This window comes from Oncorhynchus keta, chromosome 28 (assembly GCF_023373465.1).
Source record: "Oncorhynchus keta strain PuntledgeMale-10-30-2019 chromosome 28, Oket_V2, whole genome shotgun sequence".
Taxonomy (NCBI): domain Eukaryota; kingdom Metazoa; phylum Chordata; class Actinopteri; order Salmoniformes; family Salmonidae; genus Oncorhynchus; species Oncorhynchus keta.
Window position 1 is genome coordinate 45,422,734 of NC_068448.1, and position 27,119 is coordinate 45,449,852.

Genomic DNA, 27,119 nt, shown 5'->3' on the forward strand with positions numbered 1-27,119 from the left:
GGGGGAGAGAGGGGGAGAGACGAGAGAGAGAAGGGGGAGAGACGAGAGAGAGAGAGAGAAGGGGGAGAGACGAGAGAGAGAGAGAGAAGGGGGAGAGACGAGAGAGAGAGAGAGAGGGGGAGAGACGAGAGAGAGAGAGGGGGGAGAGACGAGAGAGAGAGGAGGGGGGAGAGAGAGAGAGAGGGGAGAGAGACGAGGAGAGAGGGGGAGAGACGAGAGAGAGAGGGGGGAGAGACGAGAGAGAGAGAGAGGGGGAGAGACGAGAGAGAGAGAGAGGGGGAGAGACGAGAGAGAGAGAGGGGGGAGAGACGCAGAGAGAGAGAGGGGGAGAGAGAGAGGGGGAGAGACGAGAGGGGGGAGGGGGGATAGAGAGAGGGGGAGAGACGAGATATAGAGGGGGAGAGAGAGAGAGGGGGAGAGAGAGATATGGGGGAGAGAGAGGGGGGAGAGAGAGAGAGAGGGGGAGAGAAGAGAGAAAGGGGGAGAGAGAGGGGGAGAGAGGGGGGGAGAGACGAGAGAGAGAGGGGGGAGAGACGAGAGAGAGAGGGGGAGAGAGAGAGAGGGGGGGGAGAGACGAGAGAGGGGGAGAGACGAGAGAGAGAGGGGGAGAGAGAGAGAGGGGGAGAGACGAGAGAGAGGGGGGGAGAAAGGAGAGAGGGGGGAGAGACGAGAGAGAGGGGGGAGAGAGAGAGAGGGGGAGAGACGAGATATATAGAGGGGGAGAGAGAGAGGGGGGAGAGAGAGAGGGGGGAGACGAGAGAGAGGGGGAGAGATGCGAGAGAGAGGGGGGAGAGACTAGAGAGAGGGGGGGAGAGAGAGAGAGGGGGAGAGGACGAGATGCAGGGGAGAGACGAGAGAGAGGGGGAGAGATGCATAGAGAGAGGGGGAGAGATATAAGAGAGGGGGAACTACAGAGAGAGGGGGAGGGAGAGAGAGAGAGAGAGAGAGAGGGGGGAGAGAGAGAGAGAGGGGGGAGAGGACGAGAGAGAGGGAGGGGGGGAGAGAGAGAGAGGGGGGAGAGACGAGAGAGAGAGAGGGGGGAGAGACGAGAGAGATGGGGGGGGGAGAGACGAGAGAGAGGGGGAGAGACGAGAGAGAGGGGGAGAGACGAGAGAGAGGGGGAGAGACGAGAGAGAGAGAGGGGGAGAGAGAGAGAGAGAGAGAGAGGGGGAGGGAGAGACGAGAGAGGGGGGAGACGAGAGAGGGGGGGGGAGAGAGGGGGAGAGACGAGAGAGGGGGAGAGACGAGAGGGGGGAGAGACGATAGGGGAGAGAGAGAGAGAGGGGGAGAGACGAGAGAGGGGGAGAGACGAGAGAGGGGGGGAGACGAGAGAGAGAGAGGGGGAGAGACTGAGAGAGAGAGAGAGGGGGAGAGACGAGAGGGGAGAGACGAGAGACGAGAGAGAGAGAGGGGGAGAGAAGAGAGAGAGGGGGAGAGAAGAGAGGGGGAGAGAGAGAGAGAGGGGGAGACGAGAGAGAGAGGGGGAGAGACGAGAGAGAGAGGGGGAGAGACGAGAGAGAGAGGGGGAGAGAGGAGAGAGAGAGAGGGGGAGAGACGAGAGAGAGAGAGGGGGGAGAGACGAGAGAGAGAGGGGGAGACGAGAGAGAGAGAGAGAGGGGGGAGAGAGAGAGAGAGAGAGGGGGAGAGACGAGAGAGAGAGAGAGGGGGAGAGACGAGAGAGAGAGGGGAGAGAGACGAGAGAGGGGGGAGAGACGAGAGAGAGAGGGGGGAGAGACGAGAGAGAGAGGGGAGAGACGAGAGAGAGAGAGGGGGGAGAGAGAGAGAGAGAGAGGGAGGGGGAGGGAGAGAGAGAGAGAGGGGGAGAGACGAGAGAGAGAGGAGGAGAGGGAGAGAGAGGGAGAGAGAGAGAGAGAGGAGAGGGGGATACGAGAGAGGGGGGGAGAGACGAGAGGGGGAGAGAGGGGGAGAGATGAGAGAGAGAGAGAGGGGGGAGATGTAGAGAGAGAGGGGATGAGAGAGAGAGAGAGAGGAGAGAGAGAGAGAGAGAGGGGGGGGAGAGACGAGAGAGAGAGGGGGGAGAGACGAGAGGAGAGAGAGAGAGAGGGGGGAGAGAGAGAGAGAGAGAGAGGGGGAGAGAGAGAGGAGAGAGAGAGAGAGAGAGGGGAGAGACGAGAGAGAGAGAGAGAGGAGAGAGAGAGAGAGGGGGAGAGACGAGAGAGAGAGAGAGACGAGAGAGAGAGGGGGAGAGACGAGAGAGGGAGAGAGACGAGAGAGATATGGGGGAGAGAGAGAGAGGGGGAGACGAGAGAGAGGAGAGAGAGAGGGGGAGAGACGAGAGAGGAGGGAGAGAGAGAGGGGGAGAGATTCATATATATAGAGGGGGAGAGACGAGAGGGGGAGAGACGAGAGAGAGGGGGAGAGACGGGGGAGAGAGGGGGAGAGAGAGAGAGGGGGAGAGAGAGAGAGAGAGAGAGGGGGAGAGACGCAGAGAGAGAGAGGGGGAGAGACGAGAGAGAGAGAGAGGGGGAGAGAGAGAGAGAGAGAGGGGAGAGACGAGAGAGAGAGAGAGAGGGGAGAGACGAGAGAGAGAGAGAGAGGGGGAGAGACGAGAGAGAGAGAGAGGGGGGAGAGACGAGAGAGAGAGAGAGGGGGAGAGACGAGAGAGAGAGAGGGGGGAGAGACGAGCAGAGGGGAGAGGGGGAGAGAGAGAGAGAGGGAGGGGGGAGAGAAGAGAGAGAGGGAGAGGGGGAGAGACGAGAGAGAGAGAGGGGGAGAGACGAGAGAGAGAGAGAGGGGGAGAGACGAGAGAGAGAGAGAGAGGGGGAGAGACGAGAGAGAGGGAGAGGGGAGAGAGAGAGAGGGAGGGGGGGAGAGAGAGAGAGAGGGAGAGGGGGAGAGACGAGAGAGAGAGAGAGGGGGGAGAGACGAGAGAGAGAGAGGGGGGAGAGACGAGAGAGAGGGGGAGAGAGAGAGAGAGAGAGGGGGAGAGACGAGAGAGAGAGAGAGGGGGGAGAGACGAGAGAGAGAGAGGGGGAGAGAGAGAGAGAGAGAGAGAGGGGGAGAGACGAGAGAGAGGGGGGGAGAGACGAGAGAGAGGGGGAGAGACGAGAGAGAGGGGGGAGAGACGAGAGAGGGGGGAGAGACGAGAGAGAGAGGGGAGAGACGAGAGAGAGAGGGGGGAGAGACGAGAGAGAGAGAGGGGAGAGACGAGAGAGAGAGGGGGGAGAGACGAGAGAGAGGGGGAGAGGGAGAGAGAGGGGGAGAGACGAGAGAGAGAGGGGGAGAGACAGAGAGAGAGAGAGAGGGGGGGGAGAGACGAGAGAGAGAGAGAGGGGGAGAGACGAGAGAGAGAGAGAGGGGGAGAGAGAGGGGGGAGGGAGACGAGAGAGATATAGAGAGGGGGAGAGATAGAGAGAGAGAGAGAGGGGGAGAGATAGAGAGAGAGAGGGGGAGAGACGAGAGAGAGAGGGGGACGAGACGAGAGAGAGGGGGGAGAGACGAGAGAGAGGGGGAGAGACGAGATAGAGGGGGGAGAGACGAGAGAGAGGGGGAGAGACGAGAGAGAGGGGGAGAGACGAGAGATAGGGGGAGGGAGAGAGAGAGGGGTAGGGAGAGAGAGAGGGGTAAGAGGAGAGAGAGGGGAGAGAGAGAGGTAGGGGGAGAGAGAGGAGAGAGAGAGGTAGGGGAGAGGGAGGAGAGAGAGAGGTAGGGGGAGAGGTAGGAGAGAGAGAGGAGAGAGGTAGGAGAGGAGGAGAGAGAGAGGTAGGAGAGAGAGGGAGAGAGAGGGAGAGAGGAGGGAGAGAGAGGGAGAGAGGTAGGAGAGAGAGGGAGAGAGGTAGGGAGAGGAGGGAGGGAGGGGGAGAGAGAGAGGTAGGGGGAGAGAGAGAGGTAGGGAGAGAGAGAGAGAGGTAGGGAGAGAGAGAGAGGTAGGAGAGAGAGAGAGGTAGGGGAGAGAGAGGTAGGGGGAGAGAGAGGTAGGGAGAGAGAGAGGTAGGGAGAGAGAGAGGTAGGGAGAGAGAGAGGTAGGGAGAGAGAGAGGTAGGGAGAGAGAGAGGTAGGGAGAGAGAGAGGTAGGGGAGAGAGAGGTAAGGGAGAGAGAGGTAAGGGAGAGAGAGGTAAGGGAGAGAGAGGTAAGGGAGAGAGAGGTAAGGGAGAGAGAGGTAAGGGAGAGAGAGGTAAGGGAGAGGGGGGGGAGAGGTAGGGAGAGAGGGAGAGAGAAAGAGAGATCAAGGTTAACTGGTCTTTTGAGAAGACACACTCATCTGGCTCATCACCTCTACTCTTTGTTTCACTTCAGTCTCTGCCCACTGGGCAGACATCAACTCAACATCTATTCCGCATTGGATCGACGTAATTTCATTGAAATAACACGAGAACAATGTTGATTAAACTACAGCGTGCATAGTGGGTATGCTGTGCTATACAGCCCTGATAAGGATGCACTTCATCTTAGTACATGAACTGGCCAATACAATGAATGTGATCTAGATGTGCATATTCATATTCCTTCTGACTTTTAATAGATGGGTAAGGATGTTCAAAGACTTTGTGGACTTGACAATGAAATACATTGACAGTGGTCTCTATTAAAGCCTCAGGACTTCCATAACACACACACACACAAACACACATCCATCCATAACACACACACATCCATAAGCCCCCCCACACACACCCATCCATCCATAACACACACACACATCCATAACCCCCCCACACACACACATCCATCTATAACACACATCCTTAACTCCAGTCACAGCCTTGGGCTTATCATAGGCACTATTGCATTCCCAGGTCAGTTAATGCTGCATATGTTATGACAGCAGTGACAGGCCTTACCATTTCCCCCAACCATGTGAAATTCACCCATTACTCTTTATTTTAAATAAGCTCAATGTCCTGCATTTCAAACATTGAAGCATGCTCCAATAACATTCATTAAAACATTACCCACATGGCCATACATGTACATGTTCAAATGATCATAGCAGCGTGCTCATTTTACGACCGCTCTGATACTGTGTTTTAGGTGAGCTGGTTGCGCCCCCCCCCCCCTCCCCACTCGCTAACTCCAAGCATGCTCAGTGTGCTCTGATAACCAGGGGGTTGGTTGGCTGCTGCTAGCATCTCTCTGTGTCGCTCTCTCCTTCCTTCTCGCTCTTTTTGTTGTTGTTTGCATTCCAAATGGCTGTCCCCCTCCGCTCCCTACTCCTCCCCTCTCTTCTTTAAGGAGATAACAGTGTGGGATCCAGAGGGCTGGATATAACCTTCACATGGACAGCTATCGCTCCAAGATTGCCTATGCGCCCTCTCACACACACACACACACACACACACACACACACACACACACACACGCGCGCGCGCCAGGCTCCCTCGGTCTCAATGACAGACAGTGCTACTGGGCAACTCACCACTCCATGGACCAGGAACTCAAACAGTTTGCTCTTGGTGGCTTTGCGCGCCCCCCCCGCCGTGTCCTCCGTAGCCATTTGCGCCGTCCCCTCGCTTCCCCCTGCTCCTACTACGTCTCCCTCGCTTTCTTTTGTCTTTCCCTCTCCCTCTCTTCCCCTTCACCCGAGCTTTCAAATCCCCTCCCTCGCTTCACTTTCCTCTTCTTTGTGCTCTCCTTTTCTAGCGCCGTCCCCGACTCTCTCTCGCTCCCCTTCAACCCTCCCCCCTGTGTTTTTGCAGTGCAGCCCTGTCGAGGCGCCCACTCTGTCTCAGAGCACACTTTTTAGTTGAGCTGCCTTTCAGGAGTAGAAGCCCTGCGGAGAGGGGGAGTGGGGGCCCCGGCAGGGGGGTTTGAGCCGGCCCACCCCTGGCGGCCCCCTGCCACAGCTGTTGCATTCCATTCCATTGGTAGATAAGGGCATGCGGTGTGACTGGCTGCCTGTGCCTGGTTGTTTGAGCAAGGGGACTGGGGAGGTTAGTCTCAGACATTCCCACCTCCTAGTGAAGAACCCAGAGGCCATGGTCAGCCCCTTCAGCGCAGTACACAACTCATTCTCACAAAAAAGGACACACGGCTCTTAAAGGGGCCACACTGAATATTAATACACAAACAAGAGTGAAGTATCAAACCTACAATCACTACAACCCGTGTCTCTCAAGTAACAGGATCAAATGTAGCTGAAAATACATTTGCCATCGATACACACTTATCACGCTATACAACCTATCATATTTATATGGCATAGTACTGTCATTGGTCAGCGAGGCAAAGATTCAGAGAACAGTTCCTGGTTGGACACAACCGTGTGCAACACTGTGTCTAATGAGCCAACTAATCTCCTCCAAAGCCCACTTCACAATTGGAGAGGGCCTCGTTCAGAACACCTTCACTTCCTGTCTTTCAATGGCCATGTCCTAAATGGCACCCTATTTGCTATGTCGTGCTCTTCTATAGAAACATTTTTGAGAAAGGTCATTTGAAAAATTGTATTTATTAGTTTCTTTTCATTTTGGTAAGATAAGAAAATGCAATGAATTGAAGGTTATTTGTTTAAAATCTAAATGTACAGATTTGAAGGTTGTCATTAGATTTGGGGTGGGATCGCAAGACATTCTGGTGGAAAAAATGGGATCCCCACTAAAAAAGTTGTAATACCACTCCCCTAGACAATGAGGTGGCCATGATGGTATGAGGGCCAGGTTGGGAATTCAGCCAGGACACCGGGATTAACAACCCTACTCTAACAATAAGTGCCTTGGGATCTTTAGTGACCACAGAGAGTCAGCACACCAGTTTAACGTCCCATCCAAAAGACAGCACCTTCACAGGGCAATGTCCACAATCACTGCACGAGGGCATTGGGATCTTTTGTAGGGACCAGAGTGCCTCCTACTGGCCCTCCAACACCACTTCCAGAAGCATCTGGTCTCACATCCTTGTAAGTAAGCATTTCACTGTAAGGTCTGTTGTATTCGACGCATGTGACAAATCAAATCAAATTTGAACCCTAACATTAGCCACACTAATAAACACTAATGCAAGCGTTCCGCTACACTCGCAATAACATCTGCTAACCATGTGTATGTGACCAATGCAATTTGATTGTATTTGAATGCTGACATTAAATTAAGCCCAAAAATATATCATTTTTGTTTTCATTCATTTTTAAGCTGGTCCATCTAGCGGAAATGGCTCAGTTCTGCCTCCAGGGCAAGATTCATGACAAACGTCAACCTGCTGGGTCTGCATGCACACGTGGGTGTGACTGCGTGTGTTTTTTGGGACCTTGGAGAGAAAGAGAGAGCGAGGCAGTCTATTGGTCGGGTTACTAAATTGTGGAGAGAGACCTGTCTGTTGCAGACATGGCCGCCGGTCATTATACTGATTCACAGAATCCTCCTCCCCCTCTTCCTCTCTCTCTCTCCCCCCTCTGACTGACCAAACAAGGGAGTGAAATATTAATGAGTTGATTTTAAAGGACAAAGGGTTGTGAAGTTGAGCAGGATCAAAGGCTTATGACACATGCCAGTTGTTAGGATTGTCACCAGCAACTCTGTGATATGTGGCCAAGGTGAGAAATGGCAGTGGCACTGGTGGGTTAGAGATAGGAGAGAACAATACCCAGAGCAACTTGCATACATTTTCATACTTTTTTTTGGTTTGTTGCCATACTGGTCTCCCATGGGAATGCAACACACAACCCTGGCATTGCTAGCGCCATGTTCTACCAACTCAGCCAGACGGGACAAGGATTGGAACAATTCCAACAAATCCCTAATTCAAACAGATCAAAAAAACCTGACGTACATACGTCTACCCCAATGCTCTCTGTGGTATATCTCCTCCAAAATGGATTTGATACAAGGTGTTTCTATTGAAATGGCAGAGGGGGGTACATGGGACAACACCAGGGGAAGGGAATACTGTCTGTATTGAGGGTAATCGAGTTCCCACTTCCCTACATTCTGCACTCGGAGCTTAGACTTGAGTGCTCTGGCAAGCGAGGGAGAGTTTCTTGAGCAAGGGGACGGCAGTACTGTTCAGTTATTGTAGCCAATGGCCAGCTGGTATGTGGGCCTGTAAACGTCTAGGTCAAAGGTCACGATTCCTCAGCTTTCCCTGGAGTGACTGACCCCTAATGAGGGAGTAGTGGCACCCAGCGCAAATTCACAACTAGCTAGAGGAAACTGAGAAACAGGTTCAAAATAATAGCAAACAGAATCATAGGATAGGTCAAATGAAAGGGTGTGGAGCTAATGGTTTCATAGGACAGGTCAATTAAAGGGAGTGGAGCTAATAGGTTTCATAGGACAGGTCAATTAAAGGGTGTGGAGCTAATGGTTTCATAGGACAGGTCAATTAAAGGGTGTGGAGCTAATGGTTTCATAGGACAGGTCATATGAAAGGGTGTGGAGCTAATGTTTCATAGGACAGGTCAAATGAAAGGGTGTGGAGCTAATGGTTTCATAGGACAGGTCAAATGAAAGGGTGTGGAGCTAATGGTTTCATAGGACAGGTCAAATTAAAGGGTGTGGAGCTAATGGTTTCATTGGACAGGTCAAATGAAAGGGTGTGGAGCTAATGGTTTCATAGGACAGGTCAAATTAAAGGGTGTGGAGCGAATGGTTTCAAATGATTTAAAAAAAAAATGTCTTCATCTTTTCCAGTTATTGTTTGGTCTTTGAGCCATTCAATAAATGTAATCCATCTATTGGACAGTGTGCTCTGTCCTCATCCCTGTTTTAAAATGTGTTTTTTCCCCCTTCTTGGTGGCGACACCTACTGTTGAGATGGGTGAGGTGCCTCTTGTCCCTGTGATCTACAGAATATACAGTATGTGCTGCTAAGCCCCATAGATATTGTGGTCTTACGGTTGACTCCATCCTTCGTCCCCTTAAAAGATGTATTTATTTTTTCTTGTGCATGAAAAATCTGTGTTGTAGTGATTATGTTACTTATATTATGCATCTCTTTCATTTCCAACTAGATATACTGTAGAATAGAAACATCTAAAATGATCTGATCTAAAATAATATAATACAAATATGAATTTGTTCTGGTGCAAGGTCAAGCAAGCACCAAATAAATAGACCTTAAAACAAGCAGAGCCAGAGAGAAACGGTGTCCTTGTTTCTCCAGCAACAGCACGTGGGCGTCAAAAGATAACAAAGGGATCCAACAGTTCAGGAACAGGCATTGTCGGCTTGTGCGCAGGAGTACCCCTTGCTGGACCCCCGCTGTCTTCCTCACCAATAGTCCTACCAATTTCACCAAAATGGTCATATCCCATTCTGTTGCAGATAGAGGGGAGGGGCTACCCTGGGGTAAGTGCTTGCAGGGAGCAAAAGTACTATCAATTGCCAGCAGAGGAGGCACATACTGGTGAGCAGACACCCCTGTCTAGGAGGGGAATAGACGCAGTCTGCTTAAATGAAAAAGTAACCCTCCCTCACTGACTGTGATGCAGTGGGATGTGGAAATATACTAGACCCAGTCATGAATAATCTATTTCCACACTCTTTCTCCTTTTTGACATTTAAAAAAAGGGAACATCCATTTTTGGACTTTTAAATTAGTTGAAATTGAATCCCAGATTGCCCCTTTAGTGCAATGACGAAGGAGCACAAGGAATTATTGTTCCTAAACCGAACCACCTTTCCTACAGTATCGGTCTGATTGAATTGGGCACACAGACACAATAGAGTGGCGCGGAGGAGCTCCGCGGACCCTTAGTGTCCGGAAGTCATTTAGCCATTCACTGTAATAACTGCGATCTGCAGAGTTGATGTTTTCTTGAGTTTTCTTGCGTCAATAAACTTATGACATTCCTGGATTACTCATTATATTAAGAAAGTCAGATTTAATCAACAAATACAATGCATTCGGAAAGTATTCAGACCCCTTCACTTTTTCCACATTTTGTTATGTTACAGCCTTATTCTAAAATGGATTAAATTGTGTTTCCCCCAATCAGTCTACACACAATACGCCATAATGACAAAGTAAAAAAAAAACAGAAATATGACATTTAAATAAGTATTCAGAACCTTTACTCAGTACTTTGTTGAAGCACCGTTGGCAGAGATTACAGCCTCAAGTCTTCTTGGGTATGACGCTACAAGCTTGGCACCCCTGTATTTGCTGAGTTTCTCCCATTCTTCCCTGCAGATCCTCTCAAGCTCTGTCAGGTTGGATGAGGAGCGTCGCTGCACAGCTATTTTCAGGTGTCTCCAGAGATGTTCGATCAGGTTCAAGTCCGGGCTCTGGCAGGGCCACTCAGGGTTGATGTGGAAAAACATTTATTCAATCCATTTTAGAATAACGCTGTAAAGTAACAAAATGTGGAAAAAGTGAAGGGGTCTGAATACTTTCCGAATGCACTGTATGCTAGTTTTCATCCTCATTGCCCAACTTTATAAATAATGCACCCTCAACTTCAAACCTCCTTTGTTAGTTAAGTTATATAACTTAAGGTATATAACTTAAGGTATATAACTAAGAAATTAGCTGAAAATAAACATTAAAATTATTTATTGAATAGTCATGACTGTTTGGAGCCATGTCATGACGTAAGACAACGGTGGCGAAGGATATCATTGCTACTTAACGCGGCTCCATGCTCAGTTTTGAGATCCGCCGGCGTAGGATTAGCTGGACATTTGGGAACTGTGATAAGGGGCATCCTCTCCCCACTTGGCTATGGGTATGCAGTGATATTGCCAACACAGCCAGATGAATACAGAGTCTTGTACCCTTAAAAATCTATATAACCATTTATTTAATTTAAATATTTTATTCCCTCTGTCGAGGCACAGATATCAGGAAGGGTACCAAAACATTTATGCAGCATTGAAGGTCCCCAAGAACACAGTGGCCTCCCATCATTCTTAAATGGAAGAAGTTTGGAGCCACCAAGACTCCTCCTAGAGCTGGCCGCCCAGCCACAAATGAGCAATCGGGGCAGAAGGGCATTGGTCAGGGAGGTTACCAAGAACCCAATGGTCACGTTGACAGAGCTCCTCTATGGAGATGGGAGAACCTTCCAAATGGTTTCTCCCATCCCACCAATCAGGCATTTATGGTAGAGTGGCAAGACTGAAGCCACTCAGTAAAAAGCACACGACAGCCTGCTTGGAGATTGCCAAAAGGCACCTAAAGGACTCTCAGACCATGAGAAACAAGATTCTCTGGTCTGAGGAAACCAAGATTGAACTCTGCATCATTAGGGTTTGGCGAGGTAAGCCATCATTGTAAATAAGAATTTGTTCTTAACTGACTTGTCTAGTTAAATAATGGTTCAAGCAAATTAAAATACAAAGCATGGTCTAATATACCATGGCTTTCAGACAATCAGCATTCAGGGCTCGAACCAGGTTTAAAATTGTAATTATAAACTGGGTGGTTCGAGCCCTGAATGCTGATTGGCTGAGAGCCGTGATATGAGACCATATACCAGAGGTACGACAAAACGTTTATTTTTACTGCTCTAATTACGCTGGAAACCAGTTTATAATAGCAATAAGGCACCTCGGCGGTTTGTGGTATATTGCCAATATACCATGGCCTTGCGTCGTGCCTATGAACAGTCCTTAGCCATAGTACATTGGCCATATACCACATCTCCTTCGGCCTTATTGCTTAAATAAATCCACTTTGTGCATGTACATATCTATAGATAAATCCAACACGTGAGTTTGAGTGATGAAAGTTGGACAAAGGATCTTGAAATCTCTGAGCAAGAAACACTTGGATGAACATAAAGAAAATAATGATAATCTATTTTCGGGCAATTGTGCGGTTATTATGTGCCAGATGTTACGACTACAAACCGGGGAAAACGGTGAGAAGCGGAGATGGCGGGACCATTTGGAGGCGCGACCATGGAGTGGGAGGCAGAGAAAAAGTTGTGTCTCCTGCACACTAGCACGTGGTAAATTGCCACATGCCGCCCAGAGTGGTTCACTTGTGGGCGTGCTGGCAGCATACAGCAGCACGTTCAATTGTGCGTCAATAATTCAGCATAGCAAGTTTGTATGTATGTTATTAAATGGGTAAATAGTTTAATCCATTCTCCATTTCATGAATTTATTCACAGGTAAATAGTAATATGTTCTAAAACGCTCTGGTGACACACTTTGCTGCCCTGTTTCCAATTCGTCCACATGGCTGGGAGAACCTACTCAAGTTTTATTTTTTTTACATTTTATTTCACCTTTATTTAACCAGGTAGGCTAGTTGAGAACAAGTTCTCATTTGCAACTGCGACCTGGCCAAGATAAAGCATAGCAGTGTGAACAGACAACAGAGTTACACATGGAGTAAAGTCAATAACACAGTAGAAAAAAAAGAAGCAAAAGGCATGAGGTAGGCGAATAATTAAATTTTTACAGATTAACACTGGATTGATAAATGATCAGATGGTCATGTACAGGTAGATATAGGTGTGCAAAAGAGCAGAAAAGTAAATAAATAAAAACAGTACGGGATGAGGTAGGTAAAAATGGGTGGGCTATTTACCGATAGACTATGTACAGCTGCAGCGATTGGTTAGCTGCTCAGATAGCAGATGTTTGAATTTGGTGAGGGAGATAAAAGTCTCCAACTTCAGCGATTTTTGCAATTCGTTCCAGTCACAGGCAGCAGAGAACTGGAATGAAAGGCAGCCGAATGAGGTGTTGGCTTTAGGGATGATCAGTGAGATACACCTGCTGGAGCGCGTGCTACGGGTGGGTGTTGCCATCGTGACCAGTGAACTGAGATAAGGCGGAGCTTTACCTAGCATGGACTTGTAGATGACCTGGAGCCAGTGGGTCTGGTGACGAATATGTAGCGAGGGCCAGCCGACTAGAGCATACAGGTCGCAGTGGTGGGTGGTATAAGGTGCTTTAGTAACAAAACGGATGGCACTGTGATAAACTGCATGCAGTTTGCTGAGTAGAGTATTGGAAGCTATTTTGTAGATGACATCGCCGAAGTTGAGGATCAGTAGGATAGTCAGTTTTACTAGGGTAAGTTTGGCGGCGTGAGTGAAGGAGGCTTTGTTGCGGAATAGAAAGCCGACTCTAGATTTGATTTTAGATTGGAGATGTTTGATATGAGTCTGGAAGGAGAGTTTACAGTCTTGCCAGACACCTAGGTACTTATAGATGTCCACATATTCAAGGTCGGAACCAAGTAAGTAAATACATTTAGAAAGTGTAAAAAAAAAAACGATGTACTATTAGCTAACTAGCTACAGTTCAGGATAACTCAAATTAGCTGCTAGCTAGCTAGCCATCTAGCCAATTTTACATGCTGTATAGATAGCTAGCTAAGTTAATTAAATATCACCAGCTACCTAACTTCATATTAGCTAGCTTTCTTGATGTATTGATCATTGTAAAAACTACAAATGCATTTGTAGATAGCTAGCCAACAGCCATGGAGGAGGGTGAAAGGATAGTAGCCCCAACTGTCAAAGTGAGAGAGTAGGCTATTCTGGATAGGGCAGGTACGTTTGTGTAGTTCCAGTCCCTAGAAGTGAGGACGGATATAATACAAACATAATATTCAGTGCGGTCCATCCAATTTGAATATAATGAAGTCTGTTTTTGTGAGGTTCTCTATCCTCAGATATAAAGAACTATGAACGCCTATCTGCAGATGAAGGGGTCCCAATGAAGAGCAGTGGTTCTCAGTTCTGGTCCTGGGGACACAAAGGAGTGCACATTTTTGTTTTTGCCTTCGACCTACACAGCCGATTCAAATGATCAACTCATCAAGCTTCAAGCGGTATTTATGTATTCATTTGGGATGCTATCCTTGATATGATCCCGCTATTGTCACATGCATCTATCTATCTATCTATCTATCCAATGTTATCATGATTTGTTTTAAGGGATATTATACTTTAGTAATCCACATTGACCTGGTGATGTAAAAGTCTAATAATGACATTCTCTTCCATATTCCTACATTGTAACTGGAGATTCCTTCAAAATGATTGCCTACAGTTACCGTGTAGTAGGGCACTGTGCGGTTGGTTGCCTCCTGGAGGCAGTCCAAGAATTCAGGTGCGTGAAGGCTACCTGTGTCCTTCATAATGTCACGAGGATGGACACGAGGACCAGGTGGGGATCTGCAGCTCGCCACCATGTGCCAGAGGAGAAGTCTGCTGCTCTGCAGAATGTTTCAAGGATGGGGTCCAACAACGCAGCAAGAGAGAAGGCAATCTGTGCAGGAGATCTTCACCTCCTACTTCTTCGAAGAGGGTGTTGTTCCCTGGCAACACCATAGTGTAGTCTATGTACAACCAAAGGCTCTTTATAAGCCATCCACATTGCAATAAGAGTATTATTCCATTTACAGTGTATTGCAAAATGATTCATCCCCCTTTGAACACTAGTGAAAATGGTTAACTTTGTTAAAAGAAGGCCCCTGAACTCTTGTGTATTTTCTGCATTATGCAATGATATGGGCAGCGACCATGTAACGCTTTTACAACATACAGAAAGAAGTGCACTGGTTATCAAGGGGCAAATTATTGACATGTTTTTATGAATTGAGAGACGAGCTTAAAGTTCTTACTGACCATAATTTTCACTTGTCTGATCACTTGCATGATGACGAGTTTCTCACATGACTGGCCTATCTGGGTGATGTTTTTTCTTGCCTGAATGATCTAGGATTACAGGGACTCAACTATATTCAATGTGCGGGAAAAAATTGAGGCATTAACAAGAACACACAGATCTTTCCATCATTGTATGATTTTTTTGTGTGCAAATGAACTCAAGCTTACAGACAATGTCAAATGAAATATAGCGAAGCACCTGAGTGAGTTGGGTGCACAATTACGCAGGTACTTTCCCGGAACTGATGACAGAAACAGCTGGATTCGTTATCCCTTTCATGCCCTGCCTCCAGTCCACTTACTGATATCTGAACAAGAGAGTCTCATCTAAATTGCGACAAGCAGTTCTTGAATTTTAATTGAATTTAAATCAGAAGCCACTGCCAGATTTCTGGATAGAGCTGTGCTCAGAGTTTCTTTCCTTGGCAAATTGCGCTGTTAAGACACTGATGCCCTTTGCAAACACGTACCTACATTTGAAGTCGGAAGTTTACATACTTAGGCTGGAGTCATTAAAACTAGTTTTTGAACCACTCCACACATTTCTTGTTAACAAACTACAGTTTTGGCAAGTCGGTTAGGACATCTACTTTGTGCATGACAAGTAATTTTTCCAACAAATGTTTAAAGACAGTGAAATAATCTATCACAATTCCAGTGGGTCAGACATTTACATGCACCAAGTTGAATGTGCCTTTAAACAGCTTGGAAAATTCCAGAAAATAATGCCATGGCTTGAGAAGCTTCTGACAGGTTAATTGACATCATTTGAGTCAATTGGAAGTGTACCTGTGGTTGTATTTCAAGGACTACCATCAAACTCAGTGCCTCTTTGCTTGACATCATGGGAAAATCAAAAGAAATCAGCCAAGACTTCAGAAAAAAAAATGTAGACCTCTACAAGTCTGATTCAATTTCCAAATGCCTGAAGATACCATGTTCATTTGTACAAACAATAGTACGCAAGTATAAACACCATGGGACGACACAGCCGTCATACCACTCAGGATACGCGTTCTGTCTCCTAGAGATGAACATACTTTGGTGCGAAAAGTGCAAATCAGTCCTAGAACAGCAGCAAATGAGGCCGCTCAGCAAGGAAGAAGCCACTGCTCCAAAACCGCCATTAAAAAAGCCAGACTACGGTTTGCAACTGCACATGGGGACAAAGATCATACTTTTTGGAGAAATGTCCTCTGGTCTGATGAAACACAAATAGAACTGTTTGGCCATAATGACCATCGTTATGTTGGAGGAGAAAGGGCTTGCAAGCCGAAGAACACTATCCCAACCGTGGGATTATATAACATGTTTATTGTATCAATTGGTTGCCTACAATGGCATATACATTAATAGGCTACTTGATGGCCAACAGAGGCAAATGTATAATTTCTCCACATTTAATGTCAGTTTCATTGCGAACTTTTCCCCATTGAAAGAACCATGCAAGGGAGTTCCATAACTTCCATTTCACATTTCCACTCGGGCAGACTCGGGCAGACCCAATACCTGAGCATACATTTTAAAAAACTTTGCTTGATACAGTTTTCTTTAAGCAAAGTCAACATTAGAATGCAGTTTAAACCTTCTCCGAGCTAATTTATGTAATGCCCCAAAGTAGTTTCCAGGTGGAAACACACGTCTCCGTAATGACTGACTCTCTAAATAGCCAACCTACAACTGGTATAAAGTTGTCACGACGCCCTTTATCAGGAGCTGGCGGGAGAAAAAAAAGTTTGCTTAAAACAATTCAGAGACTGCAACGAATACATACGAATGACACATATGGAGAGCGAATCAATATTATAATCCTGAAATCAGCTGCAACTGTCAATATTAAAACAAAGCTTAAAAACGATGTTTGAGAACTTGAATCCAGAATGTGAATGGTGAAGTCGCTTCCGGACACGGCTTCCTCACCACTCTATTCTTGTGTAAACACTAGCGAGAGACACTGAGCACACAGAAGACCACGTTGAGCATACGGCAGCACAGTATAATCAATTAGTCATACTGCGAGGGGTCATCAATGACTACATTGTCAAAATCCCAGTCTAAACATAGAACATATCCAACAGGCTATATCTGGTTGATAAATATTCAAAATTGAACAGGCTAGAATGAAATTGTTCCAAATCTATCGTAATCTATTCACAACTATAAAAGTCCTGGCTTCCAGTATGCAGCCTTAAACTAAATGTGATTTCCGTGACGCCAATGCCAACTCGCTGAATAACGACTGATTTTACTTGACAGCGCTGCTCGAAGTGCCTTTGTAGCACGGTGACAAACTGATCAAAGAAACAGGGAAATCCATACACAGTCTGGCCAAAGACAGTCTCTCAACACACCCGCTTTGTCTACATTCTCCAAGCATTCACTAGAGAAAAGGCGACAATAAGAGAGAAAGAAAGGAGAATGAGAGAAAGGTGTTCCCTTCACATACACAGAATTAAAGTACACACAAACTCCTTCATGTTATCGTCACATTTGGGGTGCGAGAGGGGGAACTGACCGAGGGGACAGGAAGAAGTGTATGGAATAAAGTCTGTAGCAGCAGATTTGTAATAGTCAGACTGGTACAAACTGGAATTCAAGTTGCACAGAAAATACTTGCATAGTAAGAGAATATTATATATTAGCATAAAGTAGTCATAGGTAGTAGGATGGTAATAGAATATATAATATCAAACCCCATTAGGAAAAAAGCTTGATGACATGCAGGAAAAGTATAATTCTATGCAGAGTAAGCATATGCCTAATACTATTAACAGGTGAATGATTGCATGCATTGATACCCAGTATAAAAGTCTAGCAAATCATCATTCCAGGGGTGGTTTCAGGACCTGACCTATTACAGATTTGGGACTAGTTTAGAATAAGACCTTGGTTGCCACAGGAATGATTTGGAACAAAGCATCTTTATCCAGAGAGCATTTACGGTTGAGCTACTTGGCAGTTGCCCCCTTGCACTGAAAGGGAACATTGTGAGAGTGGATGGAGACTCTGTCCGCAGCCTCACAATGAGCCGAGTTTCCTTGCAGCCTTAGGCGGGCAGCAACACTCAACACACTGCAGGAAGGCTTCTGGACAATACCCGAGGGCATTTCCTGTTTGCTGTCACCATAGCAACCACTTGTCCTACCTTCCCGTTACAGGTAGGGACTTAAACTGGAGCCAATGAGAAACTGGGACAATGTGAAAATATTGCAGTCGCTTTATTTTAACTGTTACAGTAGCTGCTGTTGGTTTAGTGCCAATGTAGACTACTTCAAGCCTAAACTTGAGATGGGTGTTGAGCGAAACCACATATCCGGCTTTGCATAGGCCACAGTAAAGCCCATAGTGGAGAGATACAGTAGCTATAGAAGGAGACATGGCTAAAATTCAGAAGTCAGGTGCATCCCATTCTTATATTGTGCCCTACTTTTGACCAGGTCCCATGGGACGCAACCATCCAGTTCCACCCATCCCCTCCCCTCCAGGACCTCAGAGCAGCACTGTGTTGCTGGATTAGCCCAGTACAGTGATCCACAGTGAAATGCAGAATCATAGACAGTCAGCCATCATGAATGTACCAGACCCAGCCAGGTGTCTCATCTAAGAAAAATAGTGTTGGGAATACTCTGAATATGCACTGGCGTATGCCTTATGGCTAACGAGACGTGGTGTGATCACAGAAACATACACAGAAACACACACAGAAACATACAGAAACTCAAATCCTTTTGTTCACCTGATTTAGAATTCCTCACAATCAAATGTCGATCGCATTATCTACCAAGATAATTCTCTTTGATTATAATCACAGCCGTATATATTCCCCCCCAAGCAGACACATCGATGGCTCTGAACAAACTTTATTTGACTCTTTGCAAACTGGAATCCATATATCCGGAGGCTGCATTCATTGTTGCTGGGGATTTTAACAAGGCTAATCTGAAAACAAGACTCCCTAAATTGTATCAGCATATCGATTGCGCAAGCAGGGCGGGAAAACCCTTGGATCATTGTTATTTTAACTTCCGCGACACATATAAGGCCCTGCCCCGCCCTCCTTTCGGAAAAGCTGACCACGACTCCATTTTGCTGATCCCTGCCTACAGACAGAAACTAAAACAAGAAGCTCCCACGCGTCTGAGGTCTGTCCGACCAAGCTGATTCCACACTCCAAGACTGCTTCCATCACGTGGACTGGGATATGTTTCGTATTGCGTCAGATAACAACATTGACGAATACGCTGATTCGGTGTGCGAGTTCATTAGAACGTGCATTGAAGATGTCGTTCCCATAGCAACGATTAACACATTCCCTAACCAGAAACCGTGGATTGATGGCAGCATTCGCGTGAAACTGAAAGCGCGAACCAGTGCTTTTAATCAGGGCAAGGTGACTGGTAACATGACCGAATACAAACAGTGCAGCTATTCCCTCCGCAAGGCTATCAAACAAGCTAAGCGTCAGTATAGAGACAAAGTAGAATCTCAATTCAACGGCTCAGACCCAAGAGGTATGTGGCAAGGTCTACAGTCAATCACGGACTACAAGAAGAAAACCAGCCCAGTCACGGACCAGGATGTCTTGCTCCCAGGCAGACTAAATAACTATTTTTCCCGCTTTGAGGACAATACAGTGCCACTGACACGGCCTGCAACGAAAACATGCAGACTCTCCTACACTGCAGCCGAGGTGAGTAAAACATTTAAACGTGTTAACCCTCGCAAGGCTGCAGGCCCAGACGGCATCCCCAGCCACGCCCTCAGAGCATGCGCAGACCAGCTGGCCGGTGTGTTTACGGACATATTCAATCAATCCCTATACCAGTCTGCTGTTCCCACATGCTTCAAGAGGGCCACCATTGTTCCTGTTCCCAAGAAAGCTAACTGAGCTAAACGACTACCGCCCCGTAGCACTCACTTCCGTCATCATGAAGTGCTTTGAGAGACTAGTCAAGGACCATATCACCTCCACCCTACCTGACACCCTAGACCCACTCCAATTTGCTTACCGCCCAAATAGGTCCACAGACGATGCAATCTCAACCACACTGCCCTAACCCATCTGAACAAGAGGAATACCTATGTGAGAATGCTGTTCATCGACTACAGCTCGGCATTCAACACCATAGTACCCTCCAAGCTCGTCATCAAGCTCGAGACCCTGGGTCTCGACCCCGCCCTGTGCAACTGGGTACTGGACTTCCTGATGGGCCGCCCCCAGGTGGTGAGGGTAGGCAACAACATCTCCACCCCGCTGATCCTCAACACTGGGGCCCCACAAGGGTGCGTTCTGAGCCCTCTCCTGTACTCCCTGTTCACCCACGACTGCGTGGCCACGCACGCCTCTAACTCAATCATCAAGTTTGCGGACGACACAACAGTGGTAGGCTTGATTACCAACAACGACGAGACGGCCTACAGGGAGGAGGTGAGGGCCCTCGGAGTGTGGTGTCAGGAAAATAACCTCACACTCAACGTCAACAAAACTAAGGAGATGATTGTGGACTTCAGGAAACAGCAGAGAGAACACCCCCCTATCCACATCGATGGAACAGTAGTGGAGAGGGTAGTAAGTTTTAAGTTCCTCGGCATTCACATCACAGACAAACTGAATTGGTCCACTCACACAGACAGCATCGTGAAGAAGGCGCAGCAGCGCCTCTTCAACCTCAGGAGGCTGAAGAAATTCAGCTTGTCACCAAAAGCACTCAAACTTCTACAGATGCACAATCGAGAGCATCCTGGCGGGCTGTATCACCGCCTGGTATGGCAACTGCTCCGCCCACAACCATAAGGCTCTCCAGAGGGTAGTGAGGTCTGCACAACGCATCACCGGGGGCAAACTACCTGCCCTCCAGGACACCTACACCACCCGATGTTACAGGAAGGCCATAAAGATCATCAAGGACAACAACCACCCGAGCCACTGCCTGTTCACCCCGCTATCATCCAGAAGGCGAGGTCAGTACAGGTGCATCAAAGCTGGGACCGAGAGACTGAAAAACCGCTTCCATCTCAAGGCCATCAGACTGTTAAACAGCTACCACTAACATTGAGTGGCTGCTGCCAACACACTGACTCAACTCCAGCCACTTTAATAATGGGAATTGATGGGAAATTATGTAAAATATATCACTAGCCACTTTAAACAATGCTACCTAATATAATGTTTACATACCCTACACTATTCATCTCATATGTATACGTATATAATGTACTCTATATCATCTACTGCATCCTTATGTAATACATGTATCACTAGCCACTTTAACTATGCCACTTTGTTTACATACTCATCTCATATGTATATACTGTACTCGATACCATCTACTGTATCTCGCCTATGCTGCTCTGTACCATCACTCATTCATATATCTTTATGTACATATTCTTTATCCCCTTACACTGTGTATAAGACAGTAGTTCTAATTGTTAGTTAGATTACTTGTTGGTTATTACTGCATTGTCGGAACTAGAAGCACATGCATTTCGCTACACTCGCATTAACATCTGCTAACCATGTGTATGTGACAAATAAAATTTGATTTGATTTGGCAACCCTTCTCTCTCACTACTGAAAGTCTCCCCTCCCCCTCTGTACTGTAGCCTAGTCTGCATAAAGCTATCCAGCCCATTAGCCCTGATCCTTCAGCACCATTCTGCCCAGGCCGGATGGAAGAGGTAGCAGACAGAACAAGGACACGGTTGAGTCCCAATGGAACCCTATTCCCATTGGGCTCTGGTCAAAAGTAGTGCACTGGAATATGGTGCTTATTTGGGACGCATCCCAGGTTCAGAAGGAGGCCTTTCATCAGACTGTTCCCAGTCCAGGATACACTCCCAAAAAATGCTTTGTTTAGATGACCCAACTGCTGGGTTGCAGGCATTGAGTCAGTTAGTTGGGTTGTTTTCTTTAAAAATACAAGGTTGGGTTGTTGATGCATGACACAGTGGGTCAGATCAGAACACTGGAGGAGTGGCTTAGTCGGGGCATGGCTTTCAGGATGTTTTTTGGGCTCCCGTGAGAGTAAATGTCATTACAGCACATGTGTTCTGTTGTATTGTAATCAAATGTTAAGGTTGAAAATTTTTGTAGTTTAATGAGGCTTACACAAGTGTATGAGTTAAGAGCCTATGCTTATCCCAATGTTGGGATAGTTATCACTTTGTAAAAAATGGTATAACATTATTATTTACATATAGTGGTAGAATGTAATGTGACAAAATATTAAAGGAATGTAGAAATTTGTAGTATACAAACTTAACATGATCAACAGGAATTAAATTTACTTTCACAGGTGGCCAAAAAGAACCACCTGAAAGCCACACCCCTAATAAGCCACGCCTCCTGAAACAAACCTATGGATTCAATTAAAAAAGACCCAGCCTGAAAGTGAATAAAAACCCAACTGATGGTTAAATTAACCTGTTTGGATAATCCCAACATGTTGGGTTATTCACAGAACCCAAATGGCTGGGTCAAAATAACCCACCGTGTGTTCTGTCCAATATTTACCCAGCACTGGGTTACCAAATAACCCAAATCTAGAAAAACTGAAGAGAGACAACATCAGTGGAAGGTATACAAAATAAACTGCTTGATTCTATGATTAAAGTATATGGGTTAATTCACCATGCCAAAATGGGACATTGGGGAGGGAATGGGGTGAAATTAACTGGAAACAAACGGGTCAGACAGGACTGACGTTGGTTCCCCAATCCAGATCTGATGCTGCATGTGCTTGAGACCCAAAGATGCTCATTAAAATGTTGCAAAACCTATTGTTGCTCGACATGCACTGTCTGAGTCTGACAGTATGGAATATTACATCAAAAGGTACACTCTCAAAAAAAGGTTATTGATGGGTTCTTTGTCAGGGGTGAGCATGATATGTGTAACCATTTTATTTTGCATATCAGAAGGGATCTTTACTGCTGTGATGATTGTGAAGAACCATCCTGTTCTTTCCCTCTACACCATGTTTTCCTTTATGCCATGAAATGCGACACTTAAAACGTTCCTATAATTTGATGGTACTCTACAGCCCTTATGGTACTCATGTGATCTTATGTGAAGTTGATGTAATAACATGTGACAACAAGAAACTACATGTGAAAACATGGTCACGTGAAGTGTTCCAAAAACACATGATTTCACATTTCAAATTTCATGTGAAATCATGTGATTTTTCTGTAAGATAGGGTACTGGTTGCAGTGAAAGTATGGTAAAAATACAACAAGCTACTGAATTTTGTGTATTTGTTCCAACCGTCAGTGGAAGTGTTTGAGTGGTTGATGGATATCTTCTCAAAGGTTGAGCACCTCTTAACAATGTCAGTTCTGCAATCTTTGTAAGAACATGTGACAATAAAGACATTCAGTTTTAAGAGGTTACTGTGCATTTCACAATAAATTAATGGCAGTTAGTTGCCTGGTAGTTATTGTAGTTATTCCCAGTAACTTAATAGTCAGTAACTGCTAGTGACTTACTGTACTTTCACTGATCTTTTATGATTATGATTATATTTTTGATTTAATGACCAGAAAACAATGCATTGGCAGGGCAATTCAAGCAACGCCAATATGCAGTGATAATGTATTGGGCCTATAGCCAACTGCACAAACATCATGGCTATAGTACTGTTTTAATAGGTTAATGTTGCATAGGTTTGTTTTCTAAGTCATGTTGAAACAATTCTGAGCGGTAGATCTCGGCTTGCATTTCGACTCAGAAAAGGCTGGTGACCACTGCCCTAGGACAGGGACAAAATGAAGAAACCTTTTCTGGTACTAATTAGCTATTTTTATGAGAGTGTACTGTACAGAAACTGCATTCCGTCAGTGCTGGTTGGCCTTAGAAAAGATGTGACAAATACCACACCCACCATCAACAGCACTCAAACCAAATTACAAATCACCCTTACCGCCGGCATCAATCCATGCAGCTGCCACTGGCCATATCTGGATGGTTTTAATTTGCAACTCGGCTGCACTGCACACTGTCTGGCTGCACACTCTTTCTGGATGCATGGCTCTGGGGGACATGGCGGTGGCGCAGCACTGAGCGTTTGCATTTAACTAGGTCAGCCTTGGTGAACCCAGACAGGCCGTCTCAGTCAGAAAACCCGGCAACTTTAGCATCCCTGCAACTTTTTGCTTACTTTAAAAAATGTTTTATCTGAAAGGTATTTCCAGCAACAAAGCTTGTACTTTTATTTCCCTCAACCAACCCAGTCATCATTGCAGTAATGCGTAGAAAAGTCCTGCCAACCCAGTCATCATTCCAGTAATGCGTAGAAAAGTCCAGCCAACCCAGTCATCATTGCAGTAATGAGTTTAAAAGTCCAGCCAACCCAGTCATCATTGCAGTAATGCGTTTAAAAGTCCAGCCAACCCAGTCATCATTGCAGTAATGCGTTTAAAAGTCCAGCCAACCCAGTCATCATTGCAGTAATGCGTTTAAAAGTCCAGCCAACCCAGTCATCATTGCAGTAATGCGTTTAAAAGTCCAGCCAACCCAGTCATCATTGCAGTAATGAGTTTAAAAGTCCAGCCAACCCAGTCATCATTGCAGTAATGAGTTTAAAAGTCCAGCCAACCCAGTCATCATTGCAGTAATGCGTTTAAAAGTCCTGCCAACCCAGTCATCATTGCAGTAATGCGTAGAAAAGTCCAGCCAACCCAGTCATCATTGCAGTAATGCGTTTAAAAGTCCAGCCAATCCCTCGGTAGAAACTTACCTTTCATCTCACCGGCTTTGGCACCCATTAAATCATGAACATGAATGAACATTCTATTGTTGTCCAACAAACTTGTCCATGTCATTATGAAAAAGTATAGCCTATACACAAAACCGGTAGTCTGCATAGCCGTAATGCTGAAGAGGCATTGGCACGCTTTACACTCCGACAGGTATTGTGCTTACTGAAACGCCCAAAGTTATCCAATCGTTATATGTTAACTAAGTTGAGGGGTATGCTGCTCATCCCCTTCTTTAGTAAAAGTTGGCTCTATTAGCACTGATTACAAAATGTTGCATGTTTACGTAGCTTAACAAGTGAATTGTTTTGCTCTTCTCTCGCTTAGTAGCCTACTCCCTACCAAAAGCCTGTGACTTGTCTGATAATCAGTTAATGTGATTTTGTTTCACTGAATCTCTTCTGTAAAGGTTAATTGGTCTCTGGCTGGGCAAATAAGTACGTGGAGGTGGTGTAGCTCATTTATTTGTTTGCTCATCTATCACTGATCAGAAACATGCAATAAATCAAGTCTAGGCCTATTATTTTTGCTCTATCGTGTATGGCCAACTCCAAAAGCCAGCGGAGGTTGTGAAATATGAACGAGACTGCTTTCGAAAATACAGATTGCTACTATTTTCTATCATATCGTCAACAAGGCAGTTAACCCACTGTTCCTAGGCCGTCCTTGTAAATAAGAATTTGTTCTTAAATGACTTGCCTCGTTAAATAACGGTTAATTACATGTTTTAAAAAAAATAATTGGTACACACACACTTCACCACAGTGTTCTCCACTCTATATAATATATGTTTATAGATGTGTTGTTTATTTGATGTATTGCTAAAATAAAGGTTCAATAAAACAAAGTAATACACTTGAGTTCTTACTGATAGAAAAAAAACTTCAATAGTGATAAAGACTGACTTCAAAGAGACCACATTCAAGTCCTCCATCCCCCACATAGTCTGACTACTGCTCTCTCTGGCTCCACAACAACCCCCCCGCCCGGCCATCTAGAGGGGTGAATACCCAGCCAGCCTACAAGTAGAGGATGGTAAGTGCTTTACAGCAGAAAGAGACTTGGGACTAGGGACCAGCAGCACAATCTTGTGTTCTAAATACTGTCATTTTAAATAGTGTTTTTATATATATATTTTTGTTACTTTGTGTGTGGTTTGTGGTGTGTTCACTTATGACATTAGATCAGTGTTGGCTGCTAACTTGGCCCTTATCTTAAATATTTCACTTCTGTGGAGACATTGGATCAGCATTCTTGTCGCGTTTCCTGTTAGTACATTTTATGTAGGGAGGCTAACGATCCATAATGTATGACATTCCTGGGGGTGTGTAAACTTTAAAAAAATATTTTTTATTAGAATTTAGCATGTGTTATGTTCTTGAACATTATCAATTTGGCCACTTGGGTACATTTGGGCAAATCATGAAGGACACCTGGCTGACCACATTCATCCCTGTTTGATACTTAAGTATATTTAAAACCAAATACTTTGGCTTACTTTTAGAGTAATACTTCTTACCTACTTTTACTTTAGTCATTTTCTATTAAGGTATCTTTACTTTTACTCAAGTAGTATTTTACTGGGTAACTTTTACTTGTGATATTTTCTATTAAGGCATCTTTACTTTACTCAAGTATGAGAATTTAGTACTTTTTCCACCACTGCTTGTGAGTGAAAAGAGACTAGGTAAACTCGGTCCATGTAGCTATTTTGTTAGCTATTTGTCAGTTGTATTGCTTGGGGATAGAAGCTGTTCAAGAGGCTGTTGGTGTCAGACTTGATGAACCGGTACCTATTGCCGTGTGGCAGCAGAGAAAATAGTCTATGGCCCGTTTCCTGTAGTCCACGATCAGCTCCTTGGTCTTGCTGACGTTGAGGTTGTTCTTCCGACACTACACTGCCAGGTCATTGACCTCCTCCCTACAGGCTGACTCATCGTCGCCGGCGATCAGACCTACCACAGTCGTGTTATCAGCGAACTTGATAATGGTGTTGGAGTCGTGCGTGGCCATGCAGTCGTGGGTGAACAGGGAGTACAGGAGAGGACTAAGCACACACCCTGTGGGGCCCCTGTGTTAAGGGTCAGCGTGGTGGAGGTGATGTTGCCTAACCCCAACACCTGGTTTCGGCCCGTCAGGAAGTCCAGAATCCAGTTGTTGAGGTGTTCAGACCCAGAGAATGGTGTTGAACGCTGAGCTGTGGTCAATGAACCGCATTCTGTTTGAGACGCTGCCATAACCAGCCTCTCAAAGCACTTCATGATTACAGAAGTGAGTGCTAGAGGGCAGTAATCATAGTGTCAGGAAGCCTTATAGTTCTTAAGAACAGGGATGATTGTGGTCATCTTAAAACATGTGGGGATTACAGACTGGGACAAGGAGATGTTGAAAATTACCGCACATATGCCTGCCAGCTGTTCTGTGCATGCTCTGAGAACGCACCCTGGAATACCATCGGGGCCCGCGGCCTTGCGGGTGTTGACCTGATTAAAGACCCTTCCGTCTCTTCTCACGTCGGCCTCGGAAAGCAAGATCACCCAGTCCTCTGGGTCGGTGACGGCCCACACACCCGGCTCAATGTTGTTGTTGTTGTCAAAGCGTGCATAAAATGCATTGAGTTCATCTGGTAGAGAGGCATTGTTGGGCAGATCACGGTTGGGTCTTCCTCTGTAATCCGTAATGGACTGTAGCCTCTGCCATATGTGACAGATGTTGGAGCCTGTGTAATATGATTCCACCTTATTCCTATATTGTCCTTTTGCTCGTTCGATGACTCTGCGGAGGTCATAGCGGGCCTTCTTGTACTTATACATGTCTTCGGGCCGAAG

General features: G+C 46.1%; 1 protein-coding gene across 10 annotated transcripts in view; it reads right to left on the reverse strand.

Annotated features, from left to right (window-relative positions):
• Positions 1-27,119, reverse strand: part of LOC118361480 (SWI/SNF-related matrix-associated actin-dependent regulator of chromatin subfamily D member 3) — a 78,817-nt gene that overhangs the window by 46,695 nt on the left and 5,003 nt on the right. For 3 of the 10 annotated variants that reach the window (XM_035741454.2, XM_052483164.1, XM_052483165.1), the window contains exon 1: positions 5,379-5,624. The exons of 1 other annotated variant lie outside the window; for it this stretch is intronic. In XM_035741454.2, coding sequence (XP_035597347.1) covers positions 5,379-5,456 — 78 coding nt within the window. In that variant the 5' untranslated portion in view covers positions 5,457-5,624. Of the gene's footprint in view, positions 1-5,378; positions 5,626-27,119 lie in introns of those variants that run through there. 6 more of the 10 variants (XM_035741450.2, XM_035741451.2, XM_035741453.2 and 3 more) reach the window with 6 other exon arrangements.